This window comes from Columba livia, chromosome 2 (assembly GCF_036013475.1).
Source record: "Columba livia isolate bColLiv1 breed racing homer chromosome 2, bColLiv1.pat.W.v2, whole genome shotgun sequence".
In the NCBI taxonomy this organism is placed as follows: domain Eukaryota; kingdom Metazoa; phylum Chordata; class Aves; order Columbiformes; family Columbidae; genus Columba; species Columba livia.
Genome location: NC_088603.1, coordinates 110,385,312 through 110,411,891, shown reverse-complemented (window position 1 = coordinate 110,411,891; position 26,580 = coordinate 110,385,312). Strand labels below are relative to the sequence as shown.

The following is a 26,580-nucleotide window of genomic DNA, read 5'->3' as shown; positions in this document are numbered from 1 at the left end:
ATATGCATACTACAAAGTGAAGCAAATGTAACTAATCCACAGGAGATTACGTTTGCCTTACCATTAGTGTAATATCTGAGTAGAATATGGCTCAATTTACTTCTTCAGGCAGAAAATTTCAGGCTCTCTTGAAGAAGCAAGACAGCATCTTCTGATAGCACAACTAAAGGCATTTGCTGGGTCAGACAGCTGCAGCAAAGAGCTCACCTGCCTTGACTTCCCTGGCAATGCATTCTAAAGGATCCTGAAGCATTTTATGGCTGTTCAGGTCAGCTTTCCATTTCTGCTAATGTCAATAAAGATTCTGTTCTAATTGCAATCCCTTAGAATATAATGTCTTGTTCTGTAGGATCTTGTGAATTATTAGGGAAAGAACACACTACAAGTGGGCAAGCAGTACTCAGGTAATTTTACAAAGCATATAAAGAAATTACTAATACATTGCTTGCAAAGAATTTTTGATTAACTTAGTATTTGTAAGCTTAATACAGCAGATTGTGTCCTTAGCAAAATCCTTAAGAGACAAGATTGATGATATAAGAATAAATCTACCTTTCACTGTATTTTACAGTAAGCGCATTTAATCTCCATTATCATGATAAAGCATATAAGGTTGGAATCATATTATGTGTGTCTGTAACAAGTACATCAGAGCAATTCATCTAAAAGAATAATTATTTGGAGGGATAAACTTTAGAGGTCAGTGTAACTCATTCCTTTTGTACATTGACCATATGACTTTCCTGCTCAATACATGAAGCCCACACACAATGCCATTAAGGATGCTCATAATGACTGCATCACTTATTACCTTCATCCCCCAACTATGAACAACTCCTTCAACATAGGTCAGTACACAGCCACTGTGAAGACAGAATTCTTTCCACTGCTAAGCTAAATAGGATTCAACCCAGGGATATGCAAGAGAAAGGTACAAGTCTCACTTGTTTAAGCCTTTGGTTCTGGTAAAAATAATTTGAAAAAGTATTTTTTGTGCCAGTTTTTAACACTATGTTGAGTCATACTTCAAATAAATTTTGCAGTTAGGACTGTTGGCTACTTTTTAAGCTTACTAATTTAATCACATTTCTGAATATCTATGAACTAACTAACTTTCACCTCACTAATGAGATCTATTAGTGGAGTTTCACGGCATGGGAAAGATTAATGCATCATTGGTGAGAGGTCAGCACAAGAAACAATTTTTCCTCAGAAAACAAGTTGTTTTCTTGTATCTGATTTCTTCCTACCACGTGGCACTTTGAAGTACTGTTGAGAGCTTTTAGCTGCAAATACATTCAGACAGATACTTTTGAGGTGCACCTGGTCTGCATACTCAGACCAGCCATCACAAATTCTGGACAAGAAAACCATTACATCAGACTGCAGAAGGTCTGCAAAACAGTCTTGCCTGTAGCCTTTGAATTATGTCTATGACATGGTATTTGTCAACACTAAGCTCATGAGAAAGAATCCTGCATATACTACATTTTATATTGGGGGAGGTGGTTTGGTACTGCAGAAGTTAGAGCATGAGCAGAACGGAGCACAACAGTTAACAGGGACAAGAACTGTGCCCTGACTTACTACAATTGTTCTCATGGGTGACGGGCATTTCATAGCTGAGAGTCCCAGCACAAACACTGCAGATATCCCACAACAGGTTATCTTCAGAAAAGTAAAGTTAAAGGTAGCAGTTTTTCCATTCATTAATAGGTCCCTCCAAAGTGTCTTGATCTGTGCATTATAGACAGGGTTCTCCACAGTACCTGTAACTCTATAATCAAAAAAAGAAAAAAGCTCTCAAGAAATCTCATGTCGTCACATCCCATGGCGCAAAAGGTTTGATGCTTTCCCAGCTTTTCCACAAGATAAGATCAGGACTATCCAGACAAGTAAGTACATCTGCTTCAGTGTGCAGCTGCTATGTCTTCAATTGCAGTTTAATGAGATTCCTAAAATGTTTGGTACAGGATGTGCTTCTGATCTTTGGTGTCATTATGCAAGTCTGCTACACTGCTCCTAGCAGTGTTAACAACAGCTGTGCTGCTGAAAAGCTAGTTGAAAAGCTATTGGCATTGCTATTGTAAGAAAGAGGTGCTGAGCAGACAATTTTCTGACTTCTCTAATGTCTGTCTTTAAACTTTGAGTGTGTTTGAACATCTTTTTGTACATAAAAATATTGATACAAAAATGAGTTCTGCCTCCTCCTTTTGGGATTGAAGGGTCATGGGTGTGTTCCTAGTTACAGAGAAAATGCCAGGTAAGAAGGCATTCTTCGAATTACACTGAAAAATAACAAGATTCACCTGAAAGATTAAATCACACAATTCATAGCAGATCCATGCTTAAAGGATGGGAGTGTCCAGAGACTGAAACAAGCAGTCAGTGTAAGTGTTGCAATCTTTCTTGATGTATTCAGATAAAAATTGATTCCTTTCTAAAATATATTATTTAGCCAGCAAACACAGATCTGTACAGTACTGACTGGTGAGACAGGGATCACCAGCAATGATGAGACGTGGTAATTCGGTAATTTTTTACTGTCTTGAATTATAGAGCAAAAAACTCGAAATAAACTAAATTAATCACTGAAATTATAATCTAGCAAGAATTACTTAGAAAACCCATTAGGTAGCTCAAATATCCTTAACAGGTTTCTAGCTTTTATTCCCAAACTAGTTCTAAAAATGCAGGCCATCTTTGTGCTATATTGGTACATACACATAAGTGCAAAGGTCTAAGACATAAGTGCTTGAGTGACTCATGTGCAAAACAGCATCAGAAAAAAAATCCTTGGAGCATGAAAAACACCTTTGTATGCTGCTTTTTCAGGCAAATCAGAAGTAAATGGTATTATTTTAAATTTTATTTTACCTTTCCACTTGAAAAAAATTTAGATCTGAAAATAAGCATGGAATACAGTGCAGTCATTTTTGGGAGAAGTACCTGAAAGCAATTTGCAAAGAGGTAGTATGATACTGATTAGCAACATTTAAAATTATCGTTAAATCTTACAAGTCCATTTAAGAACAAAAATAAGATTATTATTGATCAGTTAGCCTGATATTGGAAGTGATCACTCCTTTGTAAACTCATGTTGTGCTAACAGAAGAATGCTTGCTGATGCTTTAGAACAAATAAATGTTTTAATAACTCTTCATTCCTTACCTTACAAAAGGACAGGTAATTAATCTGTGGGATTATTTATAGTTATCAATCTTTTATAAACTAATTTGGCAGTGATTTTTTTTTTAATTCTGCAATACGCTATCTTCTGAAGTCTTCTAAAAAAATCTGCCAGATCAAGAGTGATGACTTCTCTTTGCTTTTTGACCTAATCCAAAACCTTGACATTTCATACTTCTGTGCTGCAGTCCCATGCATATCTCCATCCTTATATCTAACAACCAGTAACATGTTTTTGTTTACTTCTCAAGCTTCCTATAGCAGTTCAATTCAGGAAAAGTAAAGAAGTTAAACTTTTAAATGTGCACTTTGGCATTTCCATTAAATGGATCATCCCCTATTGTAAGGGTAGCCTGTCATGTAGGAATCCGCCGAGTACAATGAACTCCTAGACACCTCACAGAGTTTGCATTGCATTTTGTAGACACCAGCCTACTGTCAGTCAATCAGCACAACAAAGTGCCATGAAGCCTCAGTCAGATTAAACCAAGTAATGAAAAATGTACTTTTCTCAGTTCCTTTTTCTGGAACAGACTCAAAGTTGATAAAAACTGTGTAGGAAAAAAAGATCATATATAAGCAGTAGCTTTTTGCATAGCTGGAAACAGCAACATACTGTCTAGAATGACTCAGAAACTCCAATTCTGAACTAAAAAATACTAGCCTTTTTGTAACAATCCTGACCTACCTAGGTCAGTAATATCCAGGCCTGGGCGGGGGGGAGGCAGGTGGGCACAGAGCATTGCTTTGTTTGTTTGTTTGTTTTGTGGGGTTCTGATGGGAGGTGTGGTGTGGGGTTTTTTGTTTGTTTTTTTTGTTTGTTTTTTACATAGTAGCTCATAAGATTTATAAAATTTAGAGAAAAGAGCTGAAGATTAACAGGAAAATATCTATTCAGTCAATAGTCAGTTGGCTTCACCTTTTTAAAAGTGCATGTGAACTTGGTAAGCTGCTTCTACTTAACAGTTTATAAACATAACGTGTTAAATCAGTGTTCTGCAATAATGTGTCTACTATCTTAAGGAAGAAAGTATAACCTTATTTGTATGCAAAAATCTTATGTTTGTCTTCACATAAACAAGTTCCATAGTTTTTTCTGGAAGTGAGTTTCCTTTTGGTGGTTTTCTTTTTTCCACCCCCATCCTGGAAGGATGTTTATCATTCTGACCTTAACAATTTATAGTTAGACAAATCTTTTTCTTTCCCCCACTCTCCCAACAAATAAATGAAACAGAAAACAAGGTCATTCATCACAGTAAGATAAAAATCAGAAAGTTGACTCAAGAAATGAAACTCAATTTATTTATAAACTTATAGTATTCCCATATGATATGACCTTAAGTACTTTGAAGATGCTATAGATAAGAAAAATCCTTATTTATTTATTTATTTATTTAAATATCTGGATAAGAGATAATGCCAGGGCAGGGCTGATTTAGAGTGAAGAAAAGCAAAAAATAGATGAACAATCTACTCAAGCTTGCTCTGTCTGAATACAAGTGATTGTCAAGATCCTCTGATTGCTTTATAATCTGTTTTGCAAATTCCTGCTTAGTTACCCTATGTATATTATGGCAATATTCGCAAGGAAATCATGGGCATTTCTTTGAGTAAGAGCAGACTGAAGAAGAATGACTATACAGGACAGATTTAAACAGTTTTTTTTTTTTTTTCCTTTATGTATTAGAGTTGTGAAAAGAATAATTCATGTAGTTATTAATGAGATTTGGGGTTTGTTCTTTGTCAGCCTTCGGGGAAAATAAGTATGTATTCATTATTTTAGAGGTAAACTCTTCCTGCAGTATTCCAGTCCCATGGTGCATTTCAAAAATGAGTACAGTTAATAGTGAAAGTCTGACAGATAAAAGTTCAGAAAAGAGCTACTAATACTGAAAGGTGTCCTACAAAAAAACAGTGGCTGTTTCTATGACGATAAATAACTTGGTCCCAATTTCAGAACACAATGTACAGCAAAGTATCAAATTACACAGCAACTGGGCAGTTAAAGAGAAAAAACGAACTTCCAATTGTTTAAAAATGACATTAATTTCTAAAAAAAATTGGTTTTGTTGAGTTAGCAAAGTCAACCCCAAGATCAATTTTTTTAAATGAAGGAATAAAGCTTTTGGATACTTATCCCTTCACAGACTGCATATAGAATTTCAAAGGAAGACAAAACTTCTGTTAGTATTGCAAAGCAAATGTATTAATAGTTACTCACTGTCTAGTTACAGCTTTTACCCTTCCTTTTCTATTGACCCACTATATTTACTGACAATTATACATATTTAAAGAAGTTAATTTCAAGTCATTTCACTACAGAAGATATTATACATGACTTAGATTTACATCCTAGAGCTACTGGGCCTCTCATCCCCTTTCTGAATAAAAAAATGCGTATTTGCAAGAAGAATATACTGAGTTCAATGTAGACTCTCTGTAGCTTCCCTCCTTCTATGGTGTAAGCACATATATGCTACACAGCAGCACCCTTATAGAGTGAGGTCTCACATCAGACATGAGCTTCTGCTGAAATCTTCAGTAAAAACTGGACTGAACAAACTTTCTGTTCTCTTCCATTAAAATGCTTGGGGGACAAGAAGGGAGATTTGTAAAATATCACCGTAAGTTTCAGAGATTGTCTCATTGTCAGACACTGGTGTGGGTGCTGGAGCGGACTCACTGTCCAGTCACTGCAGGGTCATGTCCCCCTTCCTGACCCTTTCATGCAGTCTGACAAGCACAGTCCCCTGCACACTGGTATAGGAGACTCCTGTCCCTAACCACGAGGGTGACTCTCACAACCTCCAGCTCTACAGCTGAACACATCCTAAGCTAAGGCACCTTCTTTGAAACCATCTGTCTCTGCTGGGTGGCAGCTCTGGTTCCCCCCTCCCCCGCAGCCCCCAAAGTTGCTCTCTGGCACAGTCGGGGCCTTCCCGCTGTGTTCCCACGTCTGGGCACAGGAGCAGGCTGCCCTTACCTGGAGCAAATACCATGATGCCGCCCGGGTGAGGAGCGGCTCGGTCTTTCGGACAGCGCCCGGCCCCGCACGGCTCAGCACCTCGGACAGCGCCCGGTCCCGCACGGCTCAGCACCTCGGACAGCGCCCGGCCCCGCACGGCTCAGCACCTCGGACAGCGCCCGGCCCCGCACAGCGGCGGAGGCGGCGGCGGCCGCGGTCCCTCCCTCCACAATGCGGCGGGGCGGGGAGGGGGCCGGGGCGCAGCGCGATCCGCGCCTCCACCGCCAGCACGGACACACACACTTACACACACTCTCAGGGAATTGTCGCCGCCGCGACTCGCTGCCCTGCAGCGGCAGGAGGGGGAAGGGCAAAAAGGAGAAAGGTAATAGCGATCTGCTCAGCAGGGAGACCGGCTAATTGCTCCTAATTACGTCTCGGCAACAGCCCCGCGGACTGACATTTCGGGGTGCGCTGCTTTCACTACAAGCTAACAGCCCTGCTAATTGGCTCCAGCGACACAGGACTTTGTCACAGTATTTTAGTTTTCAAAGGTTCATATGCTGAGGAATTTATTCTCTGATTTCACAGGCCTGTTAACCCAGCTCTACTGAACAGAAGCACTTTAAGTGGGAACATGAATGTTACAGCATACAAAAGACGACATCAGGGCCAAAACCTAAACAAATTAATGAATAAGTAATAAAATACAGAAGAGGAGGGCAAGCAGTGGAAGAAGACAAAACTTAAAATTTTCCACCAACTTTTATATTTCACAATTAGCTTGCTTTTATTTGTAAAATCTATTCTCAGATTTCCTGTGGACCCTGAAATTCTACAACAGAATTGAGAAGCACAACAGTCAGATGGGACACAATTTAGAAAAATTAACTGTCCTGCTTAAGCCTAACCTGCAAAAGGTATTTTGAAAAGTATTAATTAATCAGTGAAAATTAGAGAAAGCAGATAATAGTAAGCAAGCAAAAGCCAACCACAACAAAACATTTTTAGCATGAATATTTGCATGTAATTTTTTGCAATACACAATATATTTTTCAAATGCACATTCATAACCTACAGAGATTCCTGCAAGTCTAGGTAATTCTCTTCCTAGTCAGGCAGTTTATACAGACAGAATTCTCCAATCAAATCTGAAATATTTTATGTCTCCAAATAAAGCCTTATTCTTAAAATACAGATACAGAAAAGCACTGACCTGCTTAAATAATTCTGCCTATAAACTTCAGTAAGAACACAAGAATGGCACCACTGTCAAAGTCAAACTAATCATCTGGTGACAGGTTTTTTTCTTTCTTTTTTTTTTTTTTTTTTGAACACTATATAAAGTAATTTCTCCTTGGGAATGCCTTCCAAATTCATCATCACATACCATTTCTACCATCTGATTTCTGGATATTCCTTTTGTCACAAAAGCTTCCCCTTAGCAATTTCAACTTCTTTATTGCCATTTGTTTGTCTCCTCTCTTCCTCTCTTATATTTCAAAGATTCAATGTTGCTTCTCTCTATGGCAAATAAATTAATTAACCTAAATATTTTACCTCTGAATGATTAGAAGTAGTGTTCCTTCTACAAGTGTTACTTCAAAAACCTTTAATCTGTGCTCTTTTAATTTATTTTTCTCATCCACCTAATGTCTGAGAACTAACAGAATACCAAAAACCTGAATTAGAATAATTTCTAGTAAAAATATCCCACATAAAACAGAGAAAATATTACAGTAAGTAATATTCAGCATTCTTAAGAGATAGATCAAGGACACCTTATAATCTTTAGAAAATTGGGACTGATCTATATTTTGGAAAGACTGTAGGAAAATTTGAATGGGTATTTTTTTTATGATGCATATGTTATGTGACCACTGCATACTTGATTAATGTGTTCAATGGAGATTCAGCCATCATGAAAAAAAAAAAAAGCTCTTAACCCACTTTTCTCCTCCAAAAAACCCCAAACAAACTATTGATATATTTCTACTACATAGGTCCTCAAAATAAATTGGATATACACTCCAAAGGGAGCGGGTCTCGAGATTGTGGAACAGCTTTTTAAAAGATTCTCAAAGCAGTAAATACAATTCAGTAATTTAAAGGTCTGTAAGTAGACTGCAAAATTCTAGGTGGGTATCTTCAATTTGGTAACAGAACCTACACCATTCTTGTGAAAGAATACAAGTCATTAACTATCATGTTCTACACACATCTTTTTTCAACTGCTACTGTATTTGATCTAATGAAATACCCAAAAGAGCCAAATTTTATTTTAGAATCTTCAGGCTTTTTTCTCAAATTTCTGACAGAGGAAAAAAAAAATCAAAAAGTATCTTGGGCTTCTTTTTAAATTTAATTAAATTTTGAATTTAAGATTTGATCTCAAGTTTGAATTCACAAAAATCACTGAAATAATTGCACAGGACAGAGTTCTGTAGTGAATTGTCACCTCACAAAAATGTGCAGCTAATGCAGTACAGCAACCAAAACAAACACTGCACTAATTAATTATTCTCATTCAACTTCAGATCAGTTGAAAAAAATATCAGTTATGCCCCATCATTTAAAAAAAAGCCCTTGAGAATGACACACAGTGGTAAAAATAAGGTTATAACATTAAAATACTTTGCACTTGTTCATTTCAAGATGTATCATCAACTTGTATGGAACAGCAAATATGAAAGCACTTAAAAAACATCTTTATTTTTATCAGTAATTATACAGTCCTCACCTTGTGTAACAATTAAGTTCTTACTGTCTGAATGAGGAATTACTAGTTTCTGTATAACATCAGGACACTTAAAAATTCTCAAGTATGTATCTCCAAAGGTTTTTTTTGAAGAAGTCTTGACTTACTTAGAGGATACTTTGTTAAGAACTTTAACATTTTTAGCAGTTAACTTTAACATTTTTAGACAGTTACAAAAATCAAGTTGACTGATGTCACTTTAAATCATCCATTGCTATTTGTAATTCTGTGAGTTTACATCTGAAGTAAAGCCTTTATTCTAATGGAGCTGAAAACAATTATTTGGTCACATAGATTCAGAAGCTCAGTGAACATGTTTTAAGGAAGAAGTCATTTTTACCTGAAGATGTTCAGTGTTTCAGTGTTTTGTTAACAAGAATGCACAGCTAACATTTTACAGGTAGGCATCTAACTGTTTCTGAAAGAATCATTTGGAAGTAATCACCTAAAGATAAATGAAAACATTTTATAATAAAACAATATAAAAATAAAAAGAGATAATCAGGAAGATTTTGTTATAATTATATAAAATTCTGATTTTGTATTTTATAAAGCTTTCTCCCCAACTTTCAGAATAAACTAGTTCTGATTCATTTTTTAATTTCCTCACACACATCAACATTAATAATTAAACCTAGCCCTTTGGAAGGGAAGATTAATATAATCAGTAAAGCGCTTGAACTACTCGCTGCCTTTTGCTAAATTCAGTACTATCATAATGGTTTTCTAAAAGCAATGACAGTCACTGACTATCTTACGGTTAAGCTTAACAATAAAAATCTTTACTAACCAGGTTGCAATACATTTCATCTGAGTGTCAGCAAGAAATATCTAAAATTATTTCGATGTATATTTGAAGTGTCAAATAACAATGTGTATAGCAAGTATCGTAATATTCAGTGTCCTAGATTTAGACTAGAATAATTATGTCTCTGTGATTAATATACCTCTGATGACAAATGTAGGGAATAAACAGAGAAAGGAAAAGAGAAAAATCAAAGCTGGCAGAAGTACCATTCTCCTGAAAAAGGAAGTAAATGAAAAGCCAGTTACCTTTCCATGAGTACTCCAGAAGAGCAGCAACGCACAGACTTTCAGTAGCCAAAGATATGAGACCTTGAAAGCCAAGAGCAAGAACATGTAATGTTTCCAGTGACAAGAAAAAGTGAATACCATTAGATTAATGTGGTCATTAATAGTTTCAATACATTAGTCTATTCATTTTTCTTAATTAATCTGATAAACTACACAGTAGTCCAGGGCTGAGATTTACAAACATGGATGAAGTTTAGATAGAGTCTAAGAGAAACATCTGTACAGTTTTGAGTTTGTATTGGTTTGTTTTTTTTAAATACCACAAAGATGAGTACACCCAAGGACTTCTCACAGCATGTATAAATATCCCAAAAGCCCCACTTCCATCTTGGGAATTCTCTAGCTGACTACATTCTCACCCTCACAATCTCTGAATACCTCACACCCATTAATTATTATCTTCCAACAGTTCCACAAGACATAAATTGGTATCTTTGTGTTATAGATGGAGTCAAACTTACAGAAAAGCTGAAACCAAAGCAAAACACAACTGATACAAAACAAGGACCTAGATAAATTTAGGAGGTCTAAATACAAGACTGAATGACTCACCCAGAACACTACTACATACACAACTGCACAAAAAACAGTGGAGCCAAAGTAATTGCTGCTACCACCTGACAAACCTTTGTAGACAGCCAGTCCCTTCACTGAGAGGAATGAATGAGTCACAGCCCAAAATTCAGAGCCTTTAGATTACACAGGAATTCTTTTATACAGCAAGGAATTGAGTCTGGTCAAGTCCTTGGCTAATGACTCTGGATCTACAATAACTGACATGGACAAGGCCATACCATTCTGCACCATGGTAAAGACTCATAGGATAGGTTGGGAGCCTGCCAGAAGTAAAATTCTCATCTTCAAATCTTTTCTGTTCTACCAGCATGAAAGCACATTTGTTGGACTGAAAATTAATATTTTTGCATGTGTCTTCCTCTTTTTTACGACAAATGTTTTAAGACCCTGATCATACAACAGCTTATTGGTGTGTGTAACTTGGCATAAGTCTTAAAATTGGGCACATGCTCTAGTCTTCAAATAACTTAAAAGGAACAAGGCAAAAAAAAGCATTTATAATCATGGCAAAACTGTTAACCAGTGTGCTAAGGAGAAGAAAAGTCAGCTTTAAAATAAATGAAAAAATTTCCAAACTTGCAAGATAATTCTGTTTCATTAAAGTCCTCAATAAATTCATATATAAAATTTTGATAAATGTGAACAACGTAAATATTAAACTACATGCTTAAATTAATGCTCAAAGAACAAAACAAAGGTATGTAAAATGTAAACATGGAAATGACCTTTATAGCACAATACTAAACATGTTCTTGCTTAAGAACTGAGAATGAGAAACTAATGAATTACACAAATAAAAAATACAAACAATACAAACAATAAACTCACAATGCAGTTTCCTGACTGGTTCTATATGGTCAAAAGGATGGGGATTTCACCATGCATAGCTAAAAATTACACAATTTGACCAAATAAGATAAACATATGTATTTAAAATTATGTTTGAAAACATCGACCTTGTTACAAAGGAAGGATTTAAAACAATAAAGTATCAAAACTTCAAATTAGGTTATTAAGATTCACAGAGCGTAATCCATGTGCAATTAAAAAGTATCTATAACAGGACATCCTTACTTTAGCAGAATTTATCACATCCATCAAATCAGAGCTCCTCTCTGATTGCATTTAATCCATCCTTGAAACAATGGAAGATCTACAAGAAAGTCATACAACTGGATAAAAGAAAAGTTAGTTACTGAAATGAAAAATTAAACCTATGTTTCATTTTGAAAACATTTACCAATGCTCTTAAAATGGGTCATTGCTGACTTCAATTAAAACACTTATGTCTAACATGCCTTTATTTATGATGGGAGTCATGACATTTTCAAGTCAGAATTTCTGATGTGTTTAATTTTTTTGCAGATCGAATGCCAAACTCTAGCCTAAGCACATATATAGATGTGCATAAGCATGTATCTAGACGTACATAGCTGTTATTGCTGTAAACAAGGACAACTATCTTCAGACCTCTAACTCATCTGATATAGAAAAGGGTGTAGCTGCTCCTTCTGTCTTGCCAAGTAGACAGTTAAACTCTTTTCCCTTATTTGATTTAAGACTAAGAATTCCATAAAGTTAGAATACATTTATTTTCTTAAAAAAATCAAGTCTCTCCAACAGAAGCATTCCATGAGATCTAACTGCTTTTCAGAGGTATAAGGTTTCTTGTACAGTGCTGAAAAGTTAAAGATTGAAATCTTACAGCAGCATTACAAAGTTTACATCTCAAAATCCTGGTTTAAGCTCTATTTTACACTTCAAGAGCAAGAATATAGTGGCCATTATTGCTGTAAATCTTACCAGAAAATCGGAATGAATTAGTAAAATATTACTGGGTAAAATAACAATATCAATAATAGCTGTAATATAAAATAAGGCACCTTGTAAGAAGAAAATATTCAAATGTTACTTCAGATGGGGAGAAAAAGACTTGTTAAAAGTAAAGCACAGAAAACTACAAAAAATGTCAAAGAACAGAACTAATTTCCAGGAAATAACTTTTCATACAAAGAAGTCAACTCTCGACAAAGAATGCCTTCTGCAGCCTCAGCTACATAATCAAAGAATTACATTTAAAACTCCTCAATCTGAAGTACCAAATTAAAATGTAAAAAACAACTACAGCTTTTATATTCAGGCTTCCAAATGGATTCATACTTATATCTGGAAAGAAATTGAAGCAAACCATTCTAAAAACTTCAAGTTTACCACAGAAGCCTAAACTAGAAAGACAGAAAAAAACAAACCAAAACCTTAACATGAAATCAGTCCAGCTGACATCACCTAAGAAATACAGAATCTATGCCTATAATTCAGATTTAGATTATTTGCAATAACTAAAAAGATTGTTGATGAGTTTTACACAGTAACTGATCTAAAATAGACCCAAATAAGTATGAAGTGCATTATTTTCTACTTCTAACACTTGCAAACAGTAACCTAAGTTGCAAAAGTATATTTTTTCATCCTTTTGGTGTTACAGTTCTGTCCTTCAGTGAATTGAATACTTATTGTTTTTTATTACTATAATTTTCTCCTTAACCTCAGCAATTTGTCACAATTCAAGGCTTTGTAGGATTGTTCAAGGAGAGGCAAACATGGTCAGATGAATCTAAATAATAAAAAAGAAAGAAAATAAAACCCCCATAAATTCAAACACCAAATCTTGTTCTCCTGAAAAGGCAGAAATGAAACATGCATATGTCCCTCTTCAAAATCCTGCAAGTCTACCACCAGCGGTTGTTACAAAGGAGTTATGTCTGGTCCTTTCTCTTGCCTGGCTGGTTTGCACACTTTACAAGTGCTGTTACATCACCTTGTATTTATTGTGATACCAAAGTTGGGCAAGTCCTGCTTCATTCATTCTCCTAACTATAGCTACAAGCTCCTGTCACTTACCTTGGATCAAGTCTAATGATTTGGTTCAACAAGGAAGGTCAACCCCAAACTAACTCACTGAAGCACTGAATTACTTTGTTTTAGGAACTCACTCGTCTGTCTTATCCTAAAGCCAGAAAAGCCATTAAATCTGAGGCAAACAAGCCACAGGAAACAGGTGCAAAAGGTACAGTAAGATAGGAGAGAATGAGATTATCCCTTTCAGCAACAATTTGCAGTTTTACTACGGCAGGTGAAACAGAAAGCTGTTGTCTTAGGAGGCAGCTCCGCAACAGCTGAGGTTGATCTAAACTGGAGCTGCTCTTCCACTGACCCTAGCAGTGAGGCAATCATGTCGGGCTGCTCAGGAGGTTAAGAAAAAAAAACACCTCAAAATGGTTACTAGTTTTCATGTGCTTTGGATCTCTGTGAAGTAGTTTGTTGAGATACGTCATGAGTGCTACTGCAGCAAAAGAAGGACATTAAACTACAGCAACCACAGCTTTGATTGTCTTAAATCACCACCGATCTGATCCCTTGACCTTGTTTAGCTTTATCTTTAACTTGCAAATAGGAACATCTCATAATTTAGCTGTGACTTGGATATGAAGCCTACTGCCTTGGTGCATTACATGTCTCTGTTATCACCTAGGACAGACAAATAGGTTTAAGTTAAGAAGAGTGCTAAACCTGTTCCTGTGCTCTAAAAACACTGAAAATAGATCATCTTTGGATCAAAGCCGACAGACATTAGTTTGTTAACAAAACAGTACATAATATCCAGCATACTAATGAGTAATCAGAATATTAGCTCTACCATAGTTCGATGAATAGTAAATTCTATCTAGAGAAATAGGTTAAATTCTTTTCAACATCACTTGAACCTCTCCACTCTGAAAAGTCTTCAAAAAGAAAGAATTCAACAAAAATAAAAGAACATAACTTGGGAATGAGATTTGTCCAGACAAGACAAACTTCAGATTGATGACTACGTAAGACAGAGGGAGATGCCACTGATTTCACTACAGTTGAAATGAGAAGGTCCTGCTCCTTGCTCTTCCCTGTTTACCCTCATTCCTGCTCCTGCTAGAATACCTCCATCATTTACCTTGCATTGACACAGAAGTTCACCTTTGTGAGCAGGAAAGCAGGGGAGAAGGAATGAGACTAATGCTTTTGGCAGAATTAAGGGAATGATAATGGACTTATGTGGGATACAAAGAACATGGATCCTCTAGTGTTAAAAAAAAAAAAAAAAAAAGATTAAATGCTGCTTAGATATAAACAGTCGGTTTAACTAGGTATTTCTAGTGTAACAGAGCTGTAGGGACAGATAATTCATGGCTTTCATAGTCAGGAAAAATAAATCTATACACTGATTCTAAATGTTGGAGGTCAAGGTAGTGAACACAAATCAGCAAATTATCATCTGCGGCTGGTGACTTCTCAAGCAAGTGAAAACATGTTCTTAAATATAACTTTCCCTAAATGCATTAAATAAAAATCTGCATGTAATTCGTATTAAGTTTAATATAAATGCAATGTTTAGATCATTTTTCACAGTATATTCTTCTTTTATTCTCTACTCTGTTTGCCCATGCAACATTAAACACAACATGTAAACAAGGCTTAACAGTATGCAAAAATTGAACCAACTAATATATTTCAAGACATAGTCCTGAAAACTCTATTCTGTAAAGCCTAATTATACTGATGACGAGTACAAAACAGACAGAAATCATCTGCAGGTAACTGCTAACTTCCCTTGAAGAGAAACTCATGTCTGGAGCTACACAGGACCTTGTGTTGGTACCATTTCTAATTCCTAGAGTAGAAAAAAGTGGGGTTTTGGTCTCAGAGTGGAGTTCTACCATACTACATCCTCTTGGCTGAACCATCTGCAATGCCACTACAGAGGTTTGTTCCTGCAAGCACTGCCTGTACTACCCTTGATTCTGAAAAACAGATCTATATTAGTGAAGAATGAAAACTTAAGAGTATTTTTTTGTCTTTTAAAATATTCCAGAGATTGAGCTTCTGCACATCTAAGTTGCTTGCATATGCAGATTACTCAAATATAATATATAAATAGGCTACTGGGAGGAGGTCAGAAAACTATAATACAAATGTAAGCACTGTAGGGTTTGGGGTTTTTTGGTTATTGCTTTTAATAGAATGACTTTGCATCAGAAATTATGAGGTTGAGTTTTTTTGTTTGTTTTTTTGTTTGTTTTTTCTAAAACAGAAAAGTGCTTTAGCTTTGGTGGAAAAAGTTGAAATGATCAGTTTTCATAACTCGTATGATTTTATGATTTCAGGAAGATGATCTATTTTCAATGCATTACACTCATTATTTTTTTTTTTTACTTCTGCCTTAAAATGCAGCTTTACATCTATTTATATGCATAATATGTAATACGTAGTTACTGTCTTATATACATATTCAAAACAGCTCAGTATTAGTAAAAAGACAATACATTTGGAATTGCCATTCAGTAAGAATTTCAGATTCTTGCCAGTACCACCTGTTTTACGAACTTGCATTCTTTCAAGAACTACAGACTTAAAAAAAAAATAAAAAAAAAATATATATATATAGATAAATATAAAAAACTCTATCTTCGAAGGAATGTGGGATAAAGATATCCAGAATTTCTGCTTTAGCCATACTTTTTGATATCCATATATTGAACAGGTCAGATGTGGTACAACTTTATTCACATGGTCTACACGTTTTCTTCAAGTTCATGTAAAAAAGATTAGATGCTTAGGTACAGAGTATTAAAAAAACAGTAAGACTTCATAAGTCTCTTTCTATTTTAAAGAGCTCTAATGCTGTTCATACTAGAACCCCTGAGGTTCATAAAGTTTCAGAGTTCTATAAATACCTAACGGAGCAGGGTCTGCAAATAAAAAAAGTAAAAAGAACATTTAAAGCATATAAATATTATATAAATCACTATTTTTAGCTATTCTATTATTTCAGATTTCTTGTACTACATTTTAAAATCATTCCTGAGATGTCTCAACTCTTATGACACATATTTAACAAAATCTATTCATGGAAATCCTCCATCTGTTCTGAAATTAATAAGAATGTTATTATAATTGGTTTAGATCTACATAGAGACAAATGACAGACCAACTGCTGTAATGGAATTTTTAATGAAAACTTGCACATTTCTGACTGATTGGTTATACTAGTACAATCTGCGAACTATCTGAAAAAGATGAAAATTCCTTAGATCTATCTTTTTCTTCTAGCTAGAATTATCCTAATCTGTACTGATCTGTAAATGTTTACATTCAGGAAAGTCATATGCTGTTAGCGGTAGATGTACTTTGTTTGAGAAATGCTTTGCCTCTTCTGTAACATGGACATGTGTCTAAATTGATAAGAGACTGCATAATAGATAATCTGCCCCTATGATCTGCTATTTTATTCTATAACTCACCCAACTCTATTAATTTAAATACCCTTACTCACTGGAATCATAAAGACGATCTCTAGATTAGAAAACTGGGCCCCAATCCTCAAAAGAACTCTAGTTTGGGTACCTAAGTGGCAAGATTTTGAGGTGTATATAGTATTCTGTAGCTTATATGAATAAAGAGAAGCTGAACTCCTCAAACTTTTGCTACTGAAGTCAGCATGTGGCATTTTCTTTCACACAACAATCTTTAAAACTCTCATATCTGGGTCTAAACCTTTCTAAAAGATTAAAGCAGAAAAATGAAAACACATGTACTCAACTGTGAATTGCTTCATTTTCTAATGTTTGTTTAAATATTGATAAGAAGGGTGTGTAGAAGAAGGAATGGGGAGAGCAAAAGGGCTGGAAGGTATTTTTTCCTGAACTTTTAGTTTCCAATCTGAATTGTGCTTAATAACCAGCAACATACCCATAGCTAACACAATCTGGATCAGAAATTAATCAGATACCACAGTTCAAAATGTGTTCTCTTTGTTCCTTTTGCTCTTTACAAAAAAAACCAAACATACCCTATTTTTAAGAACACACAGATAAGAGCACAGAAAAGTTCTTATTTCAAACATTGAAGCCCCTCTACCTAACATCCTAACATGGGCAAATGTTCAGTATAAGTCTCCTAACTATATTAAAGACAGGACTGACTATAATTTCACAAAGCATAGATGGAGAAGTGTATGTTCAGGACTAATTCCATGCAGGATATTTTTGCTATTCAATTCTGAGACAAACAATTCATATCTAATGTTATTTTAGCCATTTATGTTTCTGTAGCATTCTGTCATTCCTGCATGCACACCTATTAGCTAATTAGCCCATAGTTGGACACCTTGCTAGGAATATAAGGGTAGTTTGGCCCAAATACAGTCAACAGCAAAATTCCCATTAATTGAACAGAATCTCATTCACTGTCTCATAAGATCTAAAAGAATTTGCCATCCTTGTAAAGGCAAAAATAAAAATTTGCCCATTCCTTGATCAACACAGCTCATGACTTATAGTTCATCATGCTGGAAAATCTGTGTCTTGGAGCTGACATACTTCTGCTTCTGTACATGGCATCTTCTGGCACAGACAGGAGAGAACCTGGGCATAGTAGCATCTTAAGACAGATTTCCCTGAACTGCACAAACAGATCCACATAACTTATCAGCTAACATCCCTTCAGAAGGTACACAAGGAACAGGATTAATTTAGAACACATTAACCATAATGTACAGCTAAGGTTACCTCCACACTTCCTTTCTGAAACCTTCTCCAAAACTTTAAGCTTAAGTATTCTAGGCCTGCTCCCTGTCTTGATAAAAACAAAGGGAAGGAAAAAATTATTTATTGTCTTTCAAAAAAAAGAAAAAAATAAGGTATGTTCACATCCTTAAAAGAGATAGCAGGAGTAGAAATTGCCACTAAAATTCTCAACTTTTACAAAAATAACTGAGCCTTTGCTTTCTTGATCAATATTGTTATTGTTGGTCTCAGGAACATACAGCAGTTTTCTGACTCTTAAGCAGCTAAAAAACAATAAGAGGCCAAGGCCCCTTTCAAAACCTTTGACATGGGAGCAATTCCATTGGTTTCACAGAATTTGTTCCTATGACAGACTGTTAAGACTGAGTCTCATGTAAGTCTGATGTAAGGTGTTTATGCCTCTCCAAGGAACATGCAAAGTTCTTCCCTCTGCATGCTTGTATTAAGAGTATGTGTAACATCAATCCATCCCAAGCTACAAATATCATGCAGCCCTCACAGTCATAACGTCCTCTTATGGTTGTAAGCTTTAAGAGCAGCAGATTTACTCTGATGTAAAACACAATGTTATCACACTTCCAGTTGTGTGTCTTTTAATGCAAGCCTGCTTTTCTATAACAATTTCAAATTCACAGCGTGATTGCTTGTGCTCGCATGTCAGAGGGCAACTTTCCTTAAGTGTAAATCTTGAGCTCTGTCTTTCTGCTCAAGCGTCTGCTGTCCCAGTGAACTTCATGTTCACTTATTACTTTCCAAAAAAACCCAAGTTAGAGATGCTCCTCTTGAGAGGTTATTTAACTTACCCCTCAGCTTCAAGGCAGAATTAACTATATTTAAACCATTCCTATCAGATGTTTGTCTAACCCATTGCTGAATATCACCACCAGTGGAAACTGCAGTACCTCCTCAGGCATTCTGTTCTAACGATTCATTATTCAACTCTCTAAAAGTTTTTCTTAATGTCTAATGCAAATGTTCACTGCTGTAATTTAAGCTCATTACTTCTTACACTCAGCATAGGAGACCTAGGGAAAATTTACTTCATCTTTTACTCTTTTGAACACTTATCACAACAGATCTGTTTTATACAACCTTATCAACCACTACTTCATCATCTAAGAAAAAGGGAACGCAATTTTAAATAATAAAACATAGCAAGACTAATATATTTAGGAAAAAAAAAAGGTAGATCCCATTTGGGACCTCCTATCTTTATATCTATGATCATATACAGTAAAACATTTTAACAATGGTCATTTATCATGTTCCTCAAGAGAACCAATAAAATGTAATGAATACACATCCTCTGATGTTGCACAGATACAAAACGTATAGTTTGTTTACAAACTAATATTACTGAATGTAAAATGAAGTAACATTTTAAAAAAATATATTGGTAAAGGTCCAAAGTTTACATTTTCTAAAATATTAAGTTCATGTTTTATTTACAGACCAGTTTTCAAATAATTATTGGCATTTCAAGATAACTTCTTAACATGATGAGTACATGAATAAAATGTAGCTGTAAAAAAACCCAACCAAACAAAAAAACAATAATCAAATTTCCATACAACAGTTCCAAAAACGCTATTTTCAGTTTCTGTTTTGCAAAGCAAGATGCGAGATGTGATCTACCACACAGTAACTTACCAGAAACTGGTCTAACACTTTTATATGCTATAGGTATCGCAAGTGACCAATGTTATCCATCCACGTGCCCAAGAGCATGTTTTCTTTTTTCCCATTCCAACTTTAAAAGAAGTTTTGACAACAGTTGTAGTCTTTACAAATTCAAAATAAATGTTCCATATCCTTTTGGATTACATTACCACTGTTATTGTGTCTTCTCTTGTTGACTACACATAGCAGACTGCAATCCAAAGACCAGGTATTTTGTTGACTCTCTGAGTTAACAGTTAAATTGGCAGCATTTACCCCAGCTTGTCTGAAAAAAAAAATAGGCGACTCCAAGTAACAGACTATTAGCGAACACTGATTCTGGATCAATTATGACTGAAATCACTCACTGAAATCTCCCTTTTGCTGACAAGTGGTGTGTCAGAAGGTGGGAGTTTTTAAACATGAATGGGCAGGTATGACCCACCATGACAAAACCCAGCATGAACACTGTGGGTAGGTGTGTGACAGCCCATGGCTGTGATGCCCAACACTCACCAGTGCAGCTAATCCTCCCACGCTGCCAGAAAAGTCTGCTACGTTGGGTGAACTGAAAGCTGCAAAATAAAAACTAGAGCCTCGGGCTGTATTAGCTTTAACTAACTTCGGCTGGCTCCAAGGAAGAAAAATATCTCCTCCATGGTGCACCTTTTTCCTTTGTAGCTCTGTCCCATCTCCATGGGACTGTATAAGAGTAAACACAGTAACAAATGAGGCAGACTCTTTTGCCCACAGAAAGGATTGGTGCATGTCACAATCCTTCTGCTTTGCCAGCCATGACCACTGTGAATAATGCCACTTTTTCGGAAAGCAAGTAGTTCATTAAACCTGCTACCTTGATTAAAATAAGAAGATATCTGAGGGAACGGAACAAGAAGCAATTCCATTTTGATCACCATCCCCCCTCACGGTCTGTTGAGCCAACCTCTAGCACCAACATTATGTGAAAAAAAGAGGAATTAAAAAGCTTAGGGAATCAACATCTATTTCTCAAAAATTGTAGGTATACCACTTTTAAAAATTACGAAAAACTAGTATTTCCTTTCTGTGGTTGTTATTTTCTGAGATCTCAGCACTTTTAAACAAAACTTACTGATCTAGTTGTCTGCATTATATGCAGTTCCCCATACTGGAAACAAAACATCAGCCAGTGATGATTCCTGTTTTATAGAGAACTTGATCATATTCTCAAATTAAATTGGGTGTTAGTACATTATAGTGCTAATGACAACAAAACTATTTTGTATTCTAAGAATTCCCATCTCTGAAATGTTTTAAAATACCTAACCAAGCAATGCTATGTGTTCCTATGTAGCATTCAAATCCTCTAAAAATATGTTTTCTTGAAAAGATAATTCTCAGTCAAAATGTATACCAACAATAGATTTTGTTCATTTTAATTTCTTATATTATTTCTGATAAAGTTTATGCTTTAGTTTTTAACTACAAGCTATTGTTTCTAACTGCTGCTCTGCTTCAGCAGCCATAGCTGCTGCCTGTAACTGTTCTGTTTCGCTCTGGATGGAATTGGCTGAAGTAACTTGTTTTCTTTCACTGTGCATATTGTTCTCATGCCTTTTTAGATCAGATGCTTTAGCAAATGCTTTAGTGCAGGAACTGCAGACAAAAGGTTTCTCTCCTCGGTGTCTTCTTTCGTGGTCTTTGAGGTGGGACTTGTGCTTGAAAGCTTTATCACACATATGGCATGCAAATGGTCTCTCATTACTGTGAACTCTTTCGTGCTTTTTTAGGTCCGGCGCACGAATGAAAGATTTTCCACATACCTCACAACTGTAAGGCTTGTAACCGGTGTGTATTTTCAGGTGTTCTTTCAAATGAGCTTGCGTGGTAAAGCCCTTTGTACACATTTCACAAACAAATGGTCTATCAGCAGTGTGTAGCTTTTCATGTTTCCTCAGTCGTGCTTCATCAGAAAAGGTCTTACCACAAGCCTGACACACAATGTGTTCCCTGTGACCATAAAGCAAATACTCAAACTTCATATCCCCAGCTGCTGTGGTCCAACCTGGTGTCTGTTCATCTTTCACTTCACTTATGCCATCATTAAATGTCAAAGGCTGAGGGGTCTGAGATCCTAAGTCTTTTGATTCAGTTGTCTCCATAGGCTCTACTTCCTGGCCATAGCAGTTTACTTTTCGAACTTCTTCACTTCCCAACTCTTTCAGAATTGCCTCTTGCACTCTCAGGGTAGTAGTAGGTGATTTTCCATCTTCCTGACTTGGAGGAGTTCCTTCCACCGTCACATCTGATGGGCTGTCATCATGATCTCCAATTTCTTCCACCTCATCGTCTTGGGTATCATTAGGTTCACCCACAGGACGGTTTATTTTTAGACAGTACTTGCTCTTGGACTGTGTGTTTTCTTCAGGACTAGATACATCACGTTTTTGAGAGCAGAGTTTATCCAGAAAACGAATACCAAGGATCTGGCCTGAAGACATCATCAAATTTACATCCTCTTTCTTAACAGAAATCTTCGCAGTATACATGTAGTTCAGAACTTCCTCAAAAATATCAGAACGAAGAAAATCTATTTCTATTACTGATGAACTATCAACTTCCAGTTTTTTGAAAAGCTTTTTGAAGTAGGTACTGCAGGCAGCAAGCACGCACCTATGTGCTCTGAATTTAACATCTTCAACCACAATAGCTATATCACAAAATTCCCCTTCCAAACGTTGTTCATTTAATGTTTTCAGGAACACAGTTTTGTGATCATCGTCATTATACTTAATGGTTTCAGACATACTGATGAAAAACTCCTGTAAAATAACAAGGGAAAGTTTTGTAATTTTTATTAAGTAGTCTAAGTCACAAAATTCCAACAGTTGATGTCACACATTAAAACAATTGCCAAATAAAATTCTTCCTTAATATGACCAGAAAAATCCTTTCTGAATGCAAAAGTATTAGTCTGAAAGTTATTTTAAAACTGTGAATACATAAAGGCCTTTCCATAGGTTATACACTTTACAGGACACATAGTGATTCATAGAAGATTTTTTTTGTATCAATATATTAATTTACTGAAATATTTATTGATTCAATCATTCAAAATTGGAAACTTCCCTGTGAAGTTACAATTCCCAGTAAATGTATGGTCCAACTTCAGTAGAAGTCATTCTTATAGTTAAAGGAAATGTTCATGTATTATGATTAATACTAAAAATATATAAGAAATATTCTAAATGTGTCACCATAACAAACTAAGTGTGAAATATCAAATATAAGCCTTACCATGAACAATGCAGGAAATTTTCTAAACAAATGATTATTAAATATATGACAGATGATTAACCCTTACAATGGGCCACCTTCAGCCTGAAAGACAGGAAGATAACAACATTTTAAGAAATTATAAAATGTATTCCAGAACCTGGTTTAAATTAGTGAGCTAAAATACAGCATTTTCAATTATTTTAAAAGATACAAAATGCACTAAAATGCCCAGTTATTTACACTGATTCTACAGATGATTGCACAAATTGATCTGATAGCGCTGTTGTCATAAACCATGTGTTTACTTTTCTCACGCCCCTTCATTTCTCTGACTCCTTCATGTCCTTGAGTCTATTTTCCTGCTACTTACTTGGCACTAGATTTAAAAGTCTGAAGAAACTCTATGGCAGGGGTGTCAAACTCGTTTTCACCAGGGGCCACATCGGCCTCACGGTTGCCTTCACAGAGCTGAATGTAATTTCATGACTGTATAAATGTAACTACTCCTACATTTACACAGTCCTAAAGTGGCATTTGGCCCCTTAAAGGCAACCACGAGGTCAGTGTGGCCCCCGGTGAAAATGAGTTTGACATCCCTGGAATCAACAGAGTCAACCCAGTAACCAATCTATCAGAAAGGTGATTAGTCTTTGGCTAAATTAGTGAGCTCAGCAAGCCCAGCAGAGCGTCTGGCAAGCAGAGCAAAGGACAGCACACTGGGCTCTGGATAGGTGCGCAGCCGGGACCACGGAAAGAGACACCAAGGATACCAGATCTTCAAACAGTGGAGATACTTGAACAGCAGAAGGATAATGCAAAACACGTAATTTAAATTATTCAAGCCCCGTCTCCCACAGGGATCTAACTGTGAAGCAGGAAATGCAGCAGAGAGGAGGGAGATTTAATATTTGGTTCAGACACTTCTCTCCATTACCCAGCATGGAGATATTGGGAATGACTTTCCTAAATTCAAATTTATGCATACATGAAATGGAAGCATCTGACGGGTATGTAACTTCCACTCTTGTTGCTGAGTGTTTAACATGGTATGGAAACACTTGGCTCCCTACAAATACCTTTACAAGTTTGACATGTCAGCACATAATGTTACTGACTAAAAAAAAAAATCTAAGGAAAGCCAAAATTATTTTCTTAGTCCTACATAACCAGGTGTTAATAGAGACAGGCAGGAAGTGCATAGATATTTGAAATGCAGTAAAGAAAACCAAACAAACAAAACAAAAACACACCTCCTCACCAAAACCAAACAACGAAAATAAAACCCAAACAAAAACAAACAAAATACCCCACCAACCACAAGAAACACACTGTATTTTTCTGGCCTGTATGGATCTACCATCCCAGGATAATGTACCAGTGCAACACCAAAGAAGGCAGAACAATTACTTCAAAAGGACCCGTTTAGAGATCTTTACAAGCTGGGGAAAAAGCTGCTTGCTTTTCAAGCAAACAGCAAAGCATCACTGCTAATAACATAGCAGCAATCCCACCCTGTTTTGTTAAACAATAAGCGATTTTACTGCAATTCTGTGGAGATCTACTAAGCGAGAACCAATTATAGAAGTAATCGGCTGAAAACATTGTTGCTGAGTGAACAGGGCTGTGTAATGGGTGAAAGAAACAAAGTTACCACTCTGCGAGTGGAGCACCGTAGGCACTTGACCGAAGTACCTCCAGCACTGAGGCAAGGCAGGGAAAAACTCCATTGCCGCTGGGTTCCTTACTCGGTGGGGTAATGCTAATCATTCCCACACACACACGCTGTTCACAGTGCCGTTACCACCATGGGAACGGGGCAGAAATATGTCTGGGGTTGTAACTGTTCGTGCAGCTCCTGCCGCCGCCGCCCGCGGTAGGCTGGGTGCCCGCCACGTTCTCTCTCTCTCAGCTCTGGCGGCGCACCGCCGCGGCGCTGGCTGCCGTGCTCGTCACCGCAGAGGCAGACGGGCGCACGCCTGCTCCATGCACCCGCCGGCGAGGACGCGGCGCAGGCAGGTTCCCGCCGGGGCTCAGCCCTGCCGGGCCGCCGCGGCCCGCTCGCCGCCGCCACGGGAACCCGCGCCGCCGCCGCCTGGGGCCCGCGGCTGCCAGCGCGGCCCTGCAGCAGGAGACGCCGCCCGCGCTCCCGGCCCGTCGTCGGGGGCGCCCGCGAGCAGCAGGCGGCCTCTCTCCGGAGCGAGCCCGGGCTGCGCGGGGAGGCGCCCCCCTCCTTCCCCCTCGCCCCAACGGTTCTCGCGCGGCGCCCGCCCCGCCAGCGGCGGCTGCGCCGGCCGAGACGCCGCCAGGCCGCGGCCGCGCGCCCCTTTGTTGCGGCCACCGTCGCGCGGGGCCCGCGCGCCCCAGCGTGCGCATCCGTCGCTGGACGTGTCGTCCTCGTCCTCCTCCTCGCCCTCCCCCCGCCCGCCCGCTCGCTCGCTCGCCCGCCCGCCCGCCGCGCGCGCGGGAGGCAGGCGCGCGACAGCTCCGAGCTGCTGACGGCGGCGGCGGGCGCGCCCGTGGCGCCTCCATCTCACCCAGCGCGAGCTGCCGGGGCTTTAAGGGCTGCGGCCGTCAGCAGCCGGGGCTGCGGAAGGCGGCGGCAGAGAGCGGGGCAGAGGAGGAGGAGGCAGAGGCAGGGGGGCGCGCGAGGGACAGCGCGCGCGCGCAGCGCAACAGCGGCCCTGCAGTCGGAGCGGGGGGGGAATGGGGAGAGGGCTCGCGCTTACCTGCCGCCCGCGCGCGCGCGCGCGGAACCGCACTTCCCGGGGAGCGCGGGGCTGCTGCTGCCGCCGCTGCCGGCGCGCGGGAGGGAGGTGGGGAGGGGGGAAAGGGAGGGAGAAGGGGGGAAATTTGGGGAGGGGGTTGGGGGGGGGTCTGCGCGCGTCTCTCCGGCCGTCGCCGCCGCCTCCTGCACGAGCACTCAGTGCGCGCGCGCGCGCCGGGGGCGGGGGTACGTGCATGCGCGGTGCGAGCAGGGCGCGCCTCTGCCGGGGAGCGTGGAGGAGGTGGGGAGGCGAGCGGAGGGAGCGCGCCAGCACCATCTCAGTTTTCGGGGAGCCCCCTCAGCGTCAGCGGTGGCCGGGCGGGGGAGGGGAGCGGCGGCACTCGCTTAAGGGGCGCCGGGGAGCCGCTCCCAGCGCGCCGCGGTCACCCGCGAGCCCGAGCTCAGCGGCGCCCCTCCCGTTAGGCCTGGCGGCGCACGGGGGCGAGCCCGGCGCGGGCTCGGACGGGGGCGCTGGGATGCGCCGTGGCCGTTGAGCGGCGCTCGGAGGGGCGAGGCCGCGCGCTGCGACGGGCGGGAAGGGGCGCTCGCGCCCGGCTGTGGCAGCACGGGAGCGCGAGGCGGGCGCGGCGGGGTGCTGCGCGCGGGGCCCGCGCCCGCGAGGCCGGTGTCACGGCGCTCCGGAAGGAGCCGGGAGCCCGCGCGGCTGGCGGCACGTCGCGGCCCCGCGGGTAATTTA

The 26,580-nt window shown here is 38.8% G+C and overlaps 2 protein-coding genes across 6 annotated transcripts in view; both read right to left on the bottom strand.

Moving 5' to 3' along the window:
- The window catches only part of AKAIN1 (A-kinase anchor inhibitor 1), a 30,572-nt gene extending 11,342 nt beyond the window's left edge, over positions 1 to 19,230 (bottom strand). Inside the window, exon 1 of the mRNA XM_005515004.4 lies at positions 6,173 to 19,230. Within this exon, the coding sequence (XP_005515061.1) occupies positions 6,173 to 6,188 (16 nt within the window). The 5' untranslated portion in view covers positions 6,189 to 19,230. The remainder of the gene's footprint in view (positions 1 to 6,172) is intronic.
- Positions 19,231 to 19,370: 140 nt separating this feature from the next.
- ZBTB14 (zinc finger and BTB domain containing 14) lies at positions 19,371 to 26,047 on the bottom strand. 5 transcript variants are annotated; one of them, XM_065053238.1, is made up of 3 exons: positions 25,846 to 26,047; positions 23,138 to 23,221; positions 19,371 to 22,662 (listed from the first exon to the last, which is right to left on the bottom strand). In XM_065053238.1, exons 2-3 carry the CDS (start codon positions 23,138 to 23,140, stop codon positions 21,319 to 21,321), a joined length of 1,347 nt encoding a protein of 448 aa, XP_064909310.1. In that variant the 5' UTR covers positions 23,141 to 23,221; positions 25,846 to 26,047; the 3' UTR covers positions 19,371 to 21,318. The 5 variants fall into 5 exon arrangements, with proteins under 5 accessions (XP_064909310.1, XP_064909311.1, XP_021138398.1 ...); XM_065053239.1 differs by lacking the exon at positions 25,846 to 26,047 and adding an exon at positions 25,654 to 25,756; XM_021282723.2 differs by lacking the exon at positions 25,846 to 26,047 and adding an exon at positions 24,771 to 25,540.
- Positions 26,048 to 26,580: the final 533 nt, after the last annotated feature.